The following is a 14,660-nucleotide window of genomic DNA, read 5'->3' on the forward strand; positions in this document are numbered from 1 at the left end:
CGACGCGTAACCGCATCCTCTCAGGATTTCATCAGTATTGCAGGAAGATGAGAGGAAATCTCCAGCACCGTAGGCTTATGACCTCACATTATACCAGATGGTGTGACTCCTGGACGAGTCCAAATATAGGAAAGGTTATCTCAGGAATCCAGAGAATGAGCCTCTATTGGCAGGGACGTCAATCAAGGGAGGAGCTTAGGAAGAGCTCACCTGCTATGACGAAGGTCTGTCCGAAGCAATGATGGAATAAATGTCTGCTCCTCATGGCCTTCTTTCCTCCTCCATCTCTCAGTGACACCATGTCTCAGATCGTGGAATCCAAAGAACTTTGCGTGGCGCCCTCGCCCATCGACGAGGGTTTGTTTCAACAGCAACTAGACCTCCAAGGTCTCAAGCTGACCCCGGATGGATTCGTGCATTGGAAACCAGGCAACAAGCGACATCCCCGCAACTGGTCGAAGCTGCGAAAGGCCCACGATGTATCAGTCATTCTGTTGCTGGAGATGTTTACGTATGTTGCTCTTCTTGTACCTTGGGCGAAGCTGACATTCGCAGGACGTTGGTCAGTGCAGCAGGAGTACGTCAATCGACTGATGGTGTGAGCATCGCTGACCTGATAGTCTGCCGCGGCCAATGCTTCCCATGAGGAATTCAACATTAGCAAGACCTTGTCGATTTTTCTCTTCGTGCCGATGTATGTCACCCGTCCTTGTTCAGACCCAGCTGACAGTGTAGGTACCTCATTGGCCAAGGAATCGGCAGCATCGTATTTCCTCCGTACTCGGAAGCCTTTGGACGCAAGAAACTGTATATAGTCAGTACGGCGATGTACAGCGTGTCGTGCATCATAATCGCTATTGTCCCGTCCATTACTGGAGTGGTCGTTGGACGTCTGCTTAGCGGATTCTTGTCGGCGATTCCCACCAATGTAGTGGCCGGAAGTATAGAAGATATGTTCAACTCAAAAGATAGAATATGGTTCCTGTCGCTGTGGATGATGCTGGCTCCGTGGGGTCTGGCATTAGGTCCGATCTACAGCACATACATCATTTACGCCTTAAACTGGTATGTACCCTGCACTGACTCAAGGCAGTACTGACCGCGTCAAGGAGATGGGTATTTTACGTAGCAGCCATCGTCACCGGTTTCATCGCGTGTCTCCTGCTCAGGATCCGTGAATCTCGACCTCCCCTCCTCCTCGACCACGAAGTCCGCCATCTGTGCCAGGCCCTCGGCAAGGAGACCCAGATCGTGGTGCAAAGCCTGAACCCAGACCGCATCCCCGACTTGCGCACTTTCTTCACCATGGCCCTCTTCCGGCCTATCTACCTCTTCTTCACAGAGCCCATCATCTTCCTGGTATCCGTCATCAGCGCCATCCCCTTCACCCTCATCTACATGTTCACCGAGGCCCTCCCCCCAATCTACCAATCCTTCGGCATGACCCCCACCCACGCATGTCTGCCCTTCCTGGGCCTGGGCCTTGGCTGCGTGCTCGGCATGCTCACCCGCATCCACGACTACAAACTCATCATCTCCCACCACCGCCAGCGCCTCCCCCTCCGCCCCGAAGACAAGCTCCTCGGCTTCATGATCGGCGCCCCCATCTTCGCCCTCGGCCTGTGGCTCTTCGCCTGGACCATTCCCCCAGCAATTACAACCGTCCACTGGATGGTCCCCACCGTTGCCCTCGTGGCCATCGGCTACGCAGCAACCGAGTTCGGCTCCGTCTTGACGGGCTATCTCGCAGATAGCTACCTCAGCTACGCGGCCAGCGGCTTCGCCGCACAGACGATCCTGCGGACGAGCCTGAGCGCTGCGTTTCCACTGTTTGCGCCGGCTATGTTCGGCTCGCTGGGTGCGAACGTCGCGGTTAGTGTGCTGGCGGCGATTGCCACGGTGTTTTGTCTTGTGCCGCCGTTATTTGCGCGGTTTGGGGAGCGGATTCGTGCCAAGAGTCGCTTTGCGAGGTACAGTTTGGATGTGTATAATAGGATTACGGTTGATGAGGAGGGGTTTTAGTCCGGTGTATCTACGATGTGAGTGGTGATCGTTGTCTATACTGAGTAGTGGTCAGTGAAATAGGGTGTTGGTTAGATAGATCGAATAAAGACTGTGCATGATTTCGGACACGCCCGAAGTTCTATCCCAAGTTGGTAGTGATCTCTCCTGCTAGCTAGGCAGTCCCCTTCGCCAGGCTGCTTCTGGCCACTGCACCGTTCCAGCCTCCGGATCAACCCCAGTGGACGATTTCCCAGCTAGGCTTCTCAAGCGTATCCATGCTGAAGAGCACAATGATGTAGTATTCTCTCCTTGCGCAAGGACGCCCTCCGCCGTCAATATCCGCTGTCGCTCCTCCCACGCTGGCCGGTGATACTCCACGATGGCAGAGCCCGCCAACGCCATGATCACAGCTACCCATGGACCCCATTGTCCCACAGCGTACGGCGGTTCGCTGGTAGGTATCCCCTTATTAATTTGTATGAAGACCTCGTTCAAGACGATGACGACCACACAGACGATGGACAATAGATCGGTCATCAACCCCGGGCGGCGGCGCTTCTGACCCCGAGCCAACTTCTTCTGCGCCATCGACCGCATCCGTTTTGCGTAGCGGCGCTGTTTCGGGAGGAGGTTGCTTTTTGCAAGAGTCTTGTTTGCTGAACGGAGTGTTTGCTCCAGCTCGTCCTTTGTATAGTAGCGAGGCGTCAAGAGGAGACGGTAGAGCGACACCACGGCCCCGAGGAATATCGAGAGGTACATTGAGACTGCCAATAATCCGTATCTCTGACTCAATACCGTGCCAGCCGGTACCACGCGAATGCCGCTCGGGTCTCGAAAGGCCTGTTGTGTGCTGAAGCAGGCGTATGTGCAGTTGAACCGCATCAGGCTTAATTGTGCTGTGCTCGTCAGCAATATGGGTTCTGTGGCGTTGGTCGCATCGTTCGGTATAGATGTACATCTATCCTCGCTGGGATAATCCCTCAACATCGCGACAACGGCGCAGATTGTTCCCACCACCATCAGTAACCCCCAGTATTGAAATACCGGGCGAGCGGGTGATTCGCGCAGGAGTTCGGACCCATGGAAAAATACCGTCACGACTAAGCTTCCCACGCTGACGATGGCAAAGATTCCCAGACAATCCAGGTCAAGCAGAGAATTGCGCGATATGCCAGCGAGAATGGTGGCATGAACAGCGGCCGATCCGGCGTAGGTCATGGCCGCACCCAGCGCACCCGCCACCAGCCAGGGAGTTTTGCGACTGACGATGGAGAAAAGAAGGAGGCCATAGTATAGGACTCGCTGGAGAAGGGCATATTGCCCGTTGATTGGGTAGATGCATTCTATTCGTCCTTCGTCGAGGGTCGCGTTGTACTGGAGGAGACTACTCGCTGATGCTGTGGGGATGCTTGTCAGGAACAATAACACCAGGATATCTGGGGTAAACATCTGACAAGTGCTCATTTGGCAACTGACTTTTGTGAATAATGGACTGTGATAGGCAACTCGTGGGTTATATGCTGTTGGGGAGCTGAACTCAGCCACACATTGCTTTTTCGTAATCTGGGTTTCTATTCGACGCCTCGTCTTGCTGTGATACCTTCTACGAGCTCAGCCTCGACGTATTATCCAATGAGCTTGTTCGCGATAGGTGTACATTGGACTTACTCTGAAATAAGTATCATGTACATCATGAGATTTGCCATCTTCCATTAAGATGCCCCACGTCTCCAAGCAGATATGGCGATGTCGAAAGAATAACGTTGTGTGTGAGAACCATGTCCCCGAACCAATATCTTATAGCAGGTCAAAACCCCGGCAGGCGACCTTCACTTTCATCGATGGTATCTGGATTGACATCGTCACAAGCCGATAGCAGCCTGATATTCTCACTATTGCCTCCATTCCGATCATGGGACAGGGGAGTTAAACCCCAGAGTCCGAGGCATCCACTTCAATATTGTCTTCTGTCAACAGAAGCAAATGAGCATGCTGCGATTATAGAGCTTCATGACAAGATACTGATACCAGGCTCCTGAAACTGGTCCTTGACCACCCTGGATGCGACACAGGCATTAGTGTGACTTTGGACAATCAACGGCTAGGTATGCTAGGGAGATGACGGAGAAGGAGACTAAATTTCTCGCTGTCTCTAATGATGAATAAATGCTAACAGGTTAGCAATGATCTTCACAGCTCCTGATCTGCCTGCCAACGTCATGTTGTCCTTGCCCACCGCTGTTACTCCCCAGTGACCATCTGCTTCCCCGGACGATGAACTACCTAAGATCGTCGTCAACCTGGATAAAGCTCGTGAGCCAAACCAAGCAATGACAGTGATAGTACTAGAGTGTCCTCAACCAAGGGAACCACAAGCGAGGTCGAGGAGTTGTTCTCGAACACGAAGCATGCAAATTTTCCCTATAACAAAGCCCATAATACCCTATACCTCAACAGTGTCGCGATAGAGTCAGCAGTCTGGAAAAGGCAATATAGATCACGCCTACTCAGGGGTTGACAATCGACGAGTATGTCGCCCGACCCGTTGAGCGGTATTTCCGGGAAGACGAATATATTCTCCAACAATGTCTCGGTAGAAAGTCTCTGGTGATGTATGAGAAAGCATGCTTCTATTTGGGGAAGGCCAATATCGCTGTCGGTCAGCAGCTGGCTTGATGCAGCTCCCCAGTGCCATTGGCGACTTACGCTGGACTCATCCTGGCCTTGCTCTGGAAGTTGATGGGAACTCATCCAATAATCAGAATTCAAAGGATACTTTTACATTTACTCTTGGCCAGTTGAATCCGTTGTTGACGGAGCGGGATACGGATCACTTGAGCGATTCGTAAATACCTTTCTCTCGGTAGTTGATCTGATTCGAATAGCAGTTCAGCCTGGATTATCGTCCGCGCATGGTTCTCTATCAAGGATATCATGATCCTGTCGTGTCTACCAATGGTAGCTCAACCGCTGCACAAGATATGCACGTCTAGAGTCGGTGAGGCACTTTCATAAGGCTACATACTTGCGGAGAACGCACCATGGTACTCTTCTGATCAAGCACCAAACAACTGATTGTCAGAATTCTTCTAAACATACGTAAAGTTATAGGTAACTTATTCAAAATGGGAGGTTGCAACGGGTATATGCTAGAACCAATATCAATCAAATTTCAAGAAATCGGTGAGATACGGTCAGAGGCAAGCATGCAGGCATGATCTTTCAACCTCTATACTAAGACATTACGACGCAAGGAGGTAGACAGTTCATTACGCAGCTTGCATTCAGTAAATCGCATAGTGATACTACTGCTACTACTATAAACTCCCCAGCCCCTGGCTCTCTGCAATGAAATAGAACGTTTTATGCCTATATCTTTGCAGGTGTCACCGACTTTACTCCGCTAGCTATCAATAGTCACTTATTCATAGAGTCAGAAGAGTGGTGCTCTTAAAAGGCTACATCAATCTATCCAAAAGGTGCTATCTGCGCGTCAGCAACTTCAGAGCAACAAAATAGCATCGCGCACAATGACTGTGACAGTCCCAGAATTCCATGTCATCATCATCGGAGCCGGTATGTTCCCTCATCCAGCACTTATAATGATACTAACGCACTACCAGGCGCAACCGGCCTCCTCCTCGCCCAGGGCCTAAAAAATGTATTCCTCCCCATTTCCAAGTCCGGCAGCAGCTGACAGGGTAGTCCGGCATCGCATATACCATCTACGAACAGCAGGATGAGGAGACCTACGCCCGCCGGGCCGGACAATGGACCATGGCCGTTCACTCTGCCCTGCCGTATCTCGAGTCGATCCTCCCTCCTGTCCTCCGCGCAAAACTGAACTCCACGACCACGAATCCCTGGTCCGAGCCAGATCCTGCCATTGCGGCTGCTATCCCGTTTGTGAATGGTGCCACTGGCGAGTTGATGGCGAAGATCCCGATGCCGAGTCCGAAGCGCGTTATCCGGGGGAAGCTGCGTGATCTGTTAAGGACGGGTGTGGAGGTTAGATTCGGGATGAGGTTGACCGACATCCGGGTTGAAGATGATGGGGTTGTTGCTGTTTTCAATGGGGAGGTGGTCAAGGGGAGTGTGCTTGTTGGAGCGGACGGATGTAGGTTTTCTTCCTTTCTGTCGATTGATGCTGACGCTGTCAAGCGCGGAGTGTGGTGCGAGGGCAACTCGTCGATGCCGAGGTTGCGGCATTGCAAAAGCCGAACATCATGGTTTTGGTTGGTCCTTTACCTTTATTCTCTGTGGAATTGCGCTGATGCATAGAGTAGAATGCCTTCCCCACGTTCACCAGAGAGCAAGCCCTCTTCATCCATGCGAAATCCCACCCAATCGTGCAGCTCGCTCCCCATCCACACCAGAAGACAAGTATCTTCTCCAACGGTACGTCCTCATTCCCTGCCAAGAGCGCAACTGACAAGCTAGTGGCCAACGTGGTCGACCCTGCTCGGCCGGAAACCTGGGTGTTTCACTATTGCCTCTCGATCTGGACGGCCGAGGAACCCCCAGAAAACGTCGAGGCGCGCCGCGCCCTGTTCAAACACTACATGGGCCAATACTGCGAACCCTACAAGTCGGCCGGCGAATGGTTGAATCAGGATACACCAATACTAGCCGAAAAGGTACGTCTTGACGATTTCATTGGCGGACACTGACGAGGAGTTCAGTTCCACTACTGGAAAAACATAACACGGTGGGATAATTTCGGCGGAAAGGTCACCTTGGCGGGTGATGCGGCGCATCCGATGGTCCCTTGTATGTCTCTCCTACGGGTTGCTGTTGAGTCGGCTGACGATGGCAGTCACCGCGCAGGGGTTGAATACCGCCCTTGAAGACGTGAAGCACTTCCTTGATGCCATTGTCAAGGTTGTATACCACGGCGCGGATCTCCAGACGGAGATGGATGCCTACGATGAGTCGGCATATACGCGTGGCAAGCGGGATATAGACTTGTCGACGGAGCAGATGTACGCGTATCATCACTGGGAGGAGATAATGACCAGTCCGTTGATGAAAGGAGGATACGGTGCCCAAGCCATAGTTCCACCATCAATTAATTAAGGCTCATATTATTACATACTAAGATTAAGGCTCATATTATTACATACTAAGACCAAGGCTTTGTCACAATCACACTCCTGGGAACATGCGTCGACTCATCCTGGGACCGATCATCCCGGGACCCGTCGTCTCCATGTTCTGACCTTCCCTCCCGACTCGTTGTAACCGGCTCCTCCAACTGCGTAAGCTGAAGCTCACTCTCAACATCATTCATCCGCTTGAAAGGCTTTTTCTTGCTCCCTGAGCCCCCAGACGCCGCCGGCGTCGAGTATGCGGTCTTGCGGCTGGCAAACAGTGTCGGAAAAGCAGCCTTGAAGACGGGCCGTAGCATAGGCACGCACGCATTCAGGTTCGCCAGGGCCGGCTCGGTGACGCTCCAAAAGGCAGCCCAGATCATCGAGTAAGGGAGGTCGAGGAAGTCGACGGTCGTGAGGACGCGGATACGGATGATGGTTATGGCGGAGATACTAGTCTCAATTAGCCACTGTGTGTTTGAGTGAAAAAAGAAAGAAAGAACGTACAAGATACCCATTCCAAAGATACCGTAGAGCGCCAGCTTGGTCGCAGTGCTCATTTGTAGCTTCCAGATAAAGTGCAGCGGGAGCACCATGATCATGACGTCCGTAATGAGATTAAAGGCGCCAATGGTTGAGAAGGCCACGTTCTGGCTTGCGCAGTGGCCAGGTAGCAGCGGGTTCCAGTTCCTCTCGAAGGGCTGGCAGATGAGGAAGATCTGAAGCATGCTGCCGGCCCAGTACGCACATGCACAGCCCATGCACACCCAGGCCGCGATGCGGAAGCCCTTGGTCACGAAGATGCGGAGGTAGAAGAAGAGGTAGCTCAGTTTGGCAAGGACCATGGCGTTGTAGTAGACGACTTGGTAGACGATCAGCATCTTGAGGAGGACCACCAAGTTCTCCCCCGGGATTTCCGTGACGTGGTTGCGCATCCCGATGCGAGCGTAGTGGTACTGCATCGCCAGCATGCCGTATGTGTGCAGCATGGAGCCTACACAGCAGCCATCGTCCCACCAGATGTTATTCTGCCGGATATGTCGCGAGACAAAACGGAGAACCAGAGCAAGGGTAGCGAAGGCAACCAGCACCGTGTTGGCGATGAGCTGGTCGCGCACGATGGGAAAGGCAAAGGCATCGTACAGGTGCACCATTTTGTCTCACCAGCGCCGGCATGGTGGATAACTGTAAAGGCCTCGAGCAAACCCTTTATAACGGGCCCTGGAACCTGAACTCCCAATCCAGCGAACAGGCAATTATCACGAGACAAGCCTGTGGCAGGCACTAGAGGAGCGCCATACACGATAACTCATTTCCCTCTTACCCTAGGAATCCGGCCTAATTCCCAGTTCGGTAAATGGACAGGCATTGCTCTGCTTTCGGGTAGCCGCCAAGTCGTCGAGACCAATCTTCGTCCGCGCTCAGCCAACAAGCGGCTGGCCTCCTGCCGATCAGGACTGGCGGAGTCTCAGTCTAGTAGACTGAGACTACTACTTTAGTCTAACGGCGGCGCGCAAAGGATGCGGGGCGGAGGTGGAGGGATTCCGGTGTAAAGCCATTGGAAGAGACACGAATGGGGCGTGCGTTAGCTTCTGGAAGGAAGCGGGGTAGACTAAATAACCTTGAACGAGGTGCCCATATTTGACAGGTCATTTTGGCCCAAGCGTACGTTGGGCTTTGATGCGCGTCGATCCACTCCGTATTGCCTGACAGTCTAACCCGACGACTCAACCTGTCCAAACACGACCCCCACCCGCAGCAGCTGCCTCGGACTGAACAACACAATGGACGAATACGACTACATCATTGTCGGTGCTGGCATCGGTGGCCTTGTTCTGGCCAACCGGCTGAGCGCAGATGCCTCTGTCAGCGTCCTTCTCATCGAAGCCGGGGCCAACCGCATGGGCGATCCCCGTATCGACACCCCTGGCTTTCTGGGCATGTTATACGGAAACCCAGACTTTGACTGGGACTATATGAGTGTCCCTCAGGTATCACCTCCATTCACAACTTCATTCACGTCAATAATGCTGACCGTATAGCCCCATGTCAACAACCGACAAATCGCGCAGCCCCGCGGCCGCGTCGTCGGCGGTTCCTCGGCCATGAACTTCTCGGTCGTCATGTACCCTCCCGCATCGGACTTTGAGGCATGGAAGGCGCTGGGAAACAAAGGCTGGGGCGCGGAGGATATGGCGCCGTACCTGCGGAAGTTCCACACGTTCTCCCCGCCCAGCAAGGCGACAGCCGAACTCCTCGCTCTTGATCGCTACATGAATGCCAGCAACCAGGGGTGCGATGGTCCCGTGCCTGTTTCCCTGCCGGACGTATATGGGCCGTTCAACAAAGCGTGGGACGAGACATTTGCGCAGCTTGGTTGGCGGACGGACGCGGATCCCATCGCAGGACGCAAGTTGGGAGCGTTTACCGCGCCGCTGACTGTTGACGCAAAGACAGGGAAGCGGGGGTATGCAGCGGCATACTACTCCCCTGAGGTGGCCGCACGGCCGAACCTGCGCCTGCTGGCAGAGACCATGGTCGAGCGGGTGCTGTTGACCAAGCTGGACGGAGACGTCGTAGCCACCGGCGTGCAGATCAAGAACAAGGACGGCACGAGGGAAATCCTCGCGAAGAAAGAAGTCATCCTTTGCGCCGGCACCTTGAACAGCCCTCAGCTCCTCGAGCTCTCCGGCATCGGCAGCGCAGAGCTCCTGCAAAATCACGGCATCCCCGTGATGATCGACAGCCCAGGCGTCGGCGAGAACCTCCAAGACCACTGCATCAGCAGCATCAGCTTCGAGGTCGCCGACGGCCAGGTCTCGGGTGACATTCTCCGCAACCCAGACGTGGTACAGGCACTCATCAAGCTCTACGAGGAGACACGGGGCGGCCCAATGGCAGGCATGCCCATCAGCGTGGCCTACCTCCCCTTCGTCGACGGCCGGGGCGTAGTCCCCAGACAAGAAGTCGAGGACCTGCTCGCGAAGTATCTCGATAACGCGCAAGTCCCACCAAGTCTACAAGCGCAATACGCGCACTTGCGGAAAAGGCTCCTGGACAATGATACCGCCTCCTCGCAGTACCTCCTCCTTCCCGCGCAGCTGCACGTGAAACCCGGCGCGACGGGCATGGCCGACGTTCTGGCTAAACCCCTGCCGGAGAACTACATCAGCATCATGATCCTGCACAACCATCCTTTCTCCCGGGGTTCGGTGCATATCGCATCCTCCAAGGCGGAGGACAAACCGATCTACGATCCGAAGTTTCTGTCTCATCCGCTGGATTTGGAGATCCTGGCTCGCCACACACGATTCCTCGACAGAATTGTCGCCACGGAGCCGTTCAAGTCTCTGCTCAAGGAACGGCGGATACCGGAGGACTGCAATGACTTGAGCGATCTGGATCGAGCAAAGGAGGTGGTCAAGGAACGGTTGTTTACGTGCTTCCACCCTGCGGGGACGTGTGCCATGTTACCGCGGGAGATGGGGGGTGTGGTTGATGATCAGCTCAAGGTGTATGGGACTCGCAATCTGAGGGTTGTCGATGCGAGTGTCTTTCCTCTGGAGCCGGCTGGGAATATCCAGGCGACGGTTTATGCGGTTGCGGAGCGGGCGGCCGATTTGATCGTTAGCAGTAATTAGTGTTACTGGTCTATCATTATGAATACTCCGTAAATATGCTGTTATCGATAATGAGTACATTGTTGGGCAACAGTGTTGTGGATAACATTCCACACATGGAATGCGACATCAACAACATCCATCCCTTCCTCTAGATTTTGATTTTGATTCTCACACCTCAACATGATCACCAAAATCAATCACCATGCAATTACTATGGCTCCTGTTGATCTCCCCCGCGTATAGCATCCATCTAGACGTCAACGATCCCACCTCCATCAAACAAGCCGCCCACGATGTCGCCGCCAACATGCTCTCCCACTACACGGGGATGAAACCCGGCGACAACCCGGGCAACCTGCCACCGCCATACTACTGGTGGGAAGCCGGCGCAATGTTCAACGCACTCATCGACTACTGGTACCTGACGGGCGACAGTACCTGGAACGCAATCACCACGCAAGCCCTGACCTGGCAGGCCGGGCACACGGGGACCTTCATGCCAACGAACCAGACCAAAACCGAAGGCAACGACGACCAAGCCTTCTGGGGGTTCGCAGCCATGTCCGCTGCCGAGCGTAACTTTCCAGACCCCGACCCCGACCCCGACCACGGGCCCGGGTGGCTGGCGATGGCGCAGGCGGTGTTCAACACGCAGGCGGCGCGGTGGGACAAAGACACCTGCGGCGGGGGGCTGCGGTGGCAGATATTCAGCTTCAACAATGGGTGGAATTACAAGAATACCATTTCCAACGGGTGTTTCTTCAACCTGGCGGCGAGGCTGGCGCGGTACACGGGCAACAGCACGTACGCGGAGTGGGCAGAGCGGATCTGGGAGTGGACGGTGGACGTGGGCTTCATCACGGAGGACTGGCTGTTTTACGATGGGGCGGATGTGCTGCTGAACTGCTCGGAGTTTAATCGGATCGAGTGGACGTACAACTCTGGGGTGTATTTGCTGGGCGCGGCCAACATGTACAATTTTGTAAGTCTGCTTCTCGTCTGATGAGCGTGGCTAATGAGACAGACGGAGGCCGACCCCCAATGGGAAGCGAGGACAAAGCATATCCTCCAGGCGACGGACGTGTTTTTCGTCAAGGACCCGGTCATGGTGATGTACGAGCGGGCCTGCGAGCTCGTGAATACCTGCCAGGTTGACCAGCGCACCTTCAAGGGCTTTCTCGCCCGCTGGATGGCGGCAGCCACGCAGGTCGCGCCCTTCACGTACGACTGGGTCATGCCGCGGCTGCGCGCGTCAGCAGCTGCGGCCGCGAGGACATGCACTGGCGGTCCGGATGGGGCTGCGTGCGGACAGAAATGGACGACGGGGGTATGGGATGGCAGTCAGGATGTGGGATTGCAGATGAGTGCGCTGGAGGTGATGCAGAATATCTTGATTGACCAGGTAGATCCGCCGGTTACGGATGCCACCGGGGGGACTTCAGTGGGTGATCCTGGCGGCGGAATGGAGCCGCACGATCCACGGCCGCGCGTGCTGACGATGCCTATCACCGGCGCAGATCGCGCGGGGGCGGGGCTCATGACGGCGATGCTGGGGGTGTTGATGATAGGAACGACAGGGTGGCTTCTTTATGAATAGCTTTGTATCTGTAGATGTGTACATCGATCAATGGTTATTTATTGAAGAGCAGCCAGAATCCGTCGCAACGCTTCGTCCAGGTACGCCTGCGGATGCGCAAAGACAATGCGGAACCATCCCGGTGTTTCTGAGCCAAACAACGGCCCCGAGGCCAGAAACACCTTGTTCTTTAGCAGCCGCTGCATGATGACCTCGCTGACATCTTCATGGATCGCCTCGGGATGGCGCCGGAGATACGGCGTGCCCAGGTCCACCCAGACAAAGAATCCGGCATTCGCACCAGCCATGTACGGGATCTGATTCTGCGTCAGGAATCCTACTGTATACTCATACGCCTCTTTCAGCTTCTCGCAGTTCAGCCGGATATATTCATCCGTATACGCATCATCCTCGAGAACATTTGCCGCAAGATGGTCCGCTGGCCCCGACACATACGAGTACAGTGCGACGCTGTCAACCGCCGCACGCACATCCTTATTCCCCTGGCTAATCAGCGCCCCCAACCGCAGCCCATTCGCCCCAAAATCCTTGCTCATACCCCAGAGAACATGCACCCGGTCCGCATTGATGACTCCCTTGGTGTCAATACTCAGCGCAGAGACAAACTCTCCTCCGCCCCATACGGACAGCGCATATATCTCATCGCTGATAAAATGCATCCCGTGTTCCTGGCACAACCGCATCAGCGCAACCAGGACCTCGCGCGAGTAACAGCGTCCGAGAGGATTATGCGGGTGACACAGCAGCAGCGCGCGACACTTTTTTTCAGTCCGCTGCTCGAAGCTGGTGAGCGCGCGTCGGTACGCGTCCACGCAGTCTGCGCCGAGCGGATCCGCCCCTCCAAACGGAACAGTCACAACCTCGGTCCCGAACCGCATCGAGATATCCGCGATGAAGGTGCCGTAGTACGGTCTTCCCAAGAGGATCCCCTCGCCTTTATCCGCGAGCGCCCAGGAGAGGTGCTCGACAGCCGCGGAGACGCCGTTGGTGAGGATGAGATGGTGCGGTTCGAGCGGGGTAGCTGGGTGGAGGCGTCGGTTCAGGAAGCGGGCCATGGCTGCTTTGAGGCGTTTCGAGCCGGATGCGCCGTCATTGTAGGTCAGGGATTTGGAGGTGAGGCGGAGGTTCTGGTGCATGCGGTTCAGGAGGTACTCGTGCATTAGGAGGTTCTCGGCTACGCCGACGCTGTAGTAGCCATCGGGGTTGGTTTCGGGGTCGTACATGTCGGCCAGGACCTCCCAGATGATGCTGGTTGCGTTGGCGTGGAGGACGTCATTTGCGCGGGTTGAGAGGGCCATTTCATAGATGAGAGATGATGAATGAGGATGGAGAGGAGGAGGACAAGGAGAGGAAGAAGAGAAGAATTAATATCTTTCTCAAGGATGCGAAGTGAGTCAATTGAGTTCTATTGGTGGGTCAAGTAGCGCAGATATTACCCCACAGTATCCTATCGTTCAGCGGATACGTGGGGACAGATGTTACCAGAAGTTTGGTCATCTAGTATTTCATATTAACAGAGATCTGATTCTTCTTTAATAAGCAACTCCAGAGTATCCAGGATCTATATACTGAAATATACCTAGTGAAATACAAGGCATTTTATGCATAGTACCTGAGGGTATAGAGCTGTTCTAACCGAAAACGGCTCCATTGGCTGACACAGCAAGGTGCATTCCTGTTCCGGTATAGCTCTGTTATCTCCATCCTTGCCGCTTTTACCTCTTGGCCTTGCCGTTGAGCCGTGGTTTTGAACTGCTTAGTGCTTGCCTCACCAGCAGATCCCTAAACTAATCCCCGAGGATGCTTCCAACAGGATAGTAATCCTCACAAAATGCAAGGGTTTGGTCCTCCTTGTCATGGCATTTTGTTCTGTTTTATCTACTGATGAATGTTGTACAATCCGCGTCAACAGAATTTGTACGGAGGACGGTAAACACATATAATCTAAATAGATAAGGATGACAGTGATAATCTTTTGATTTACAATAGTAGGTTGACAAATCTTTTACCGCAAACAGTAGGAAATGCTTGACAGTAGAGCTTATTATTATTCAAAGTCGGGGTACTACCAAGGACTCACCTAAGCTATCAATGTCTGCATGACATCAGGTAACGATCAGAGATACCAGGGCACTGTATTCTAGATGAGTCCTTTACGTTTTGGCCCTTGCAACTCAAGTATATATAGCCCATTTAGAGAGAGGTATTCTAGCCAGTAACTTACCATTCCTGCAGATTAACTAGCTGTGATTCTTCTCTTATTCCAAGATGCTTGCTATAACTGGACTTTACAGTCTCCTATTCTCCTCTCTACAGGTGACAATGCCGACTGCAGACACTGCTCTT

General features: G+C 53.9%; 7 protein-coding genes across 7 annotated transcripts; 4 read left to right on the plus strand and 3 right to left on the minus strand.

Moving 5' to 3' along the window:
- Positions 1-299: 299 nt before the first annotated feature.
- Aspvir_003235 (putative MFS multidrug transporter) lies at positions 300-2,022 on the plus strand (the record flags this gene model as incomplete). The annotated part of the gene is made up of 3 exons (XM_043274820.1): positions 300-511; positions 736-1,065; positions 1,110-2,022. 3 exons carry the CDS (start codon positions 300-302, stop codon positions 2,020-2,022), a joined length of 1,455 nt encoding a protein of 484 aa, XP_043130755.1.
- Positions 2,023-2,172: 150 nt separating this feature from the next.
- On the minus strand, positions 2,173-3,468 carry Aspvir_003236 (uncharacterized protein; the record flags this gene model as incomplete). Its single annotated transcript, XM_043274821.1, has 1 exon — positions 2,173-3,468. One exon carries the CDS (start codon positions 3,466-3,468, stop codon positions 2,173-2,175), a length of 1,296 nt encoding a protein of 431 aa, XP_043130756.1.
- Positions 3,469-5,534: 2,066 nt separating this feature from the next.
- On the plus strand, positions 5,535-7,080 carry Aspvir_003237 (FAD-dependent oxidoreductase; the record flags this gene model as incomplete). Its single annotated transcript, XM_043274822.1, has 7 exons — positions 5,535-5,580; positions 5,628-5,665; positions 5,710-6,121; positions 6,166-6,239; positions 6,291-6,641; positions 6,687-6,774; positions 6,821-7,080. 7 exons carry the CDS (start codon positions 5,535-5,537, stop codon positions 7,078-7,080), a joined length of 1,269 nt encoding a protein of 422 aa, XP_043130757.1.
- Positions 7,081-7,126: 46 nt separating this feature from the next.
- On the minus strand, positions 7,127-8,248 carry Aspvir_003238 (uncharacterized protein; the record flags this gene model as incomplete). Its single annotated transcript, XM_043274823.1, has 2 exons — positions 7,127-7,547; positions 7,602-8,248. The coding sequence occupies 2 exons, from the start codon at positions 8,246-8,248 to the stop codon at positions 7,127-7,129; spliced, it is 1,068 nt and encodes a 355-aa protein (XP_043130758.1).
- Positions 8,249-8,878: 630 nt separating this feature from the next.
- Aspvir_003239 (GMC family oxidoreductase) lies at positions 8,879-10,735 on the plus strand (the record flags this gene model as incomplete). Its single annotated transcript, XM_043274824.1, has 2 exons — positions 8,879-9,085; positions 9,137-10,735. The coding sequence occupies 2 exons, from the start codon at positions 8,879-8,881 to the stop codon at positions 10,733-10,735; spliced, it is 1,806 nt and encodes a 601-aa protein (XP_043130759.1).
- Positions 10,736-10,919: 184 nt separating this feature from the next.
- Positions 10,920-12,314, plus strand: Aspvir_003240 (glycoside hydrolase family 76 protein; the record flags this gene model as incomplete). The annotated part of the gene is made up of 2 exons (XM_043274825.1): positions 10,920-11,699; positions 11,742-12,314. 2 exons carry the CDS (start codon positions 10,920-10,922, stop codon positions 12,312-12,314), a joined length of 1,353 nt encoding a protein of 450 aa, XP_043130760.1.
- A 38-nt stretch (positions 12,315-12,352) lies between these two features.
- On the minus strand, positions 12,353-13,612 carry Aspvir_003241 (putative aminotransferase; the record flags this gene model as incomplete). The annotated part of the gene is made up of 1 exon (XM_043274826.1): positions 12,353-13,612. The coding sequence occupies one exon, from the start codon at positions 13,610-13,612 to the stop codon at positions 12,353-12,355; it is 1,260 nt and encodes a 419-aa protein (XP_043130761.1).
- Positions 13,613-14,660: the final 1,048 nt, after the last annotated feature.

Source organism: Aspergillus viridinutans (genome assembly GCF_018404265.1).
Source record: "Aspergillus viridinutans IFM 47045 DNA, scaffold_14, whole genome shotgun sequence".
NCBI lineage: Eukaryota > Fungi > Ascomycota > Eurotiomycetes > Eurotiales > Aspergillaceae > Aspergillus > Aspergillus viridinutans.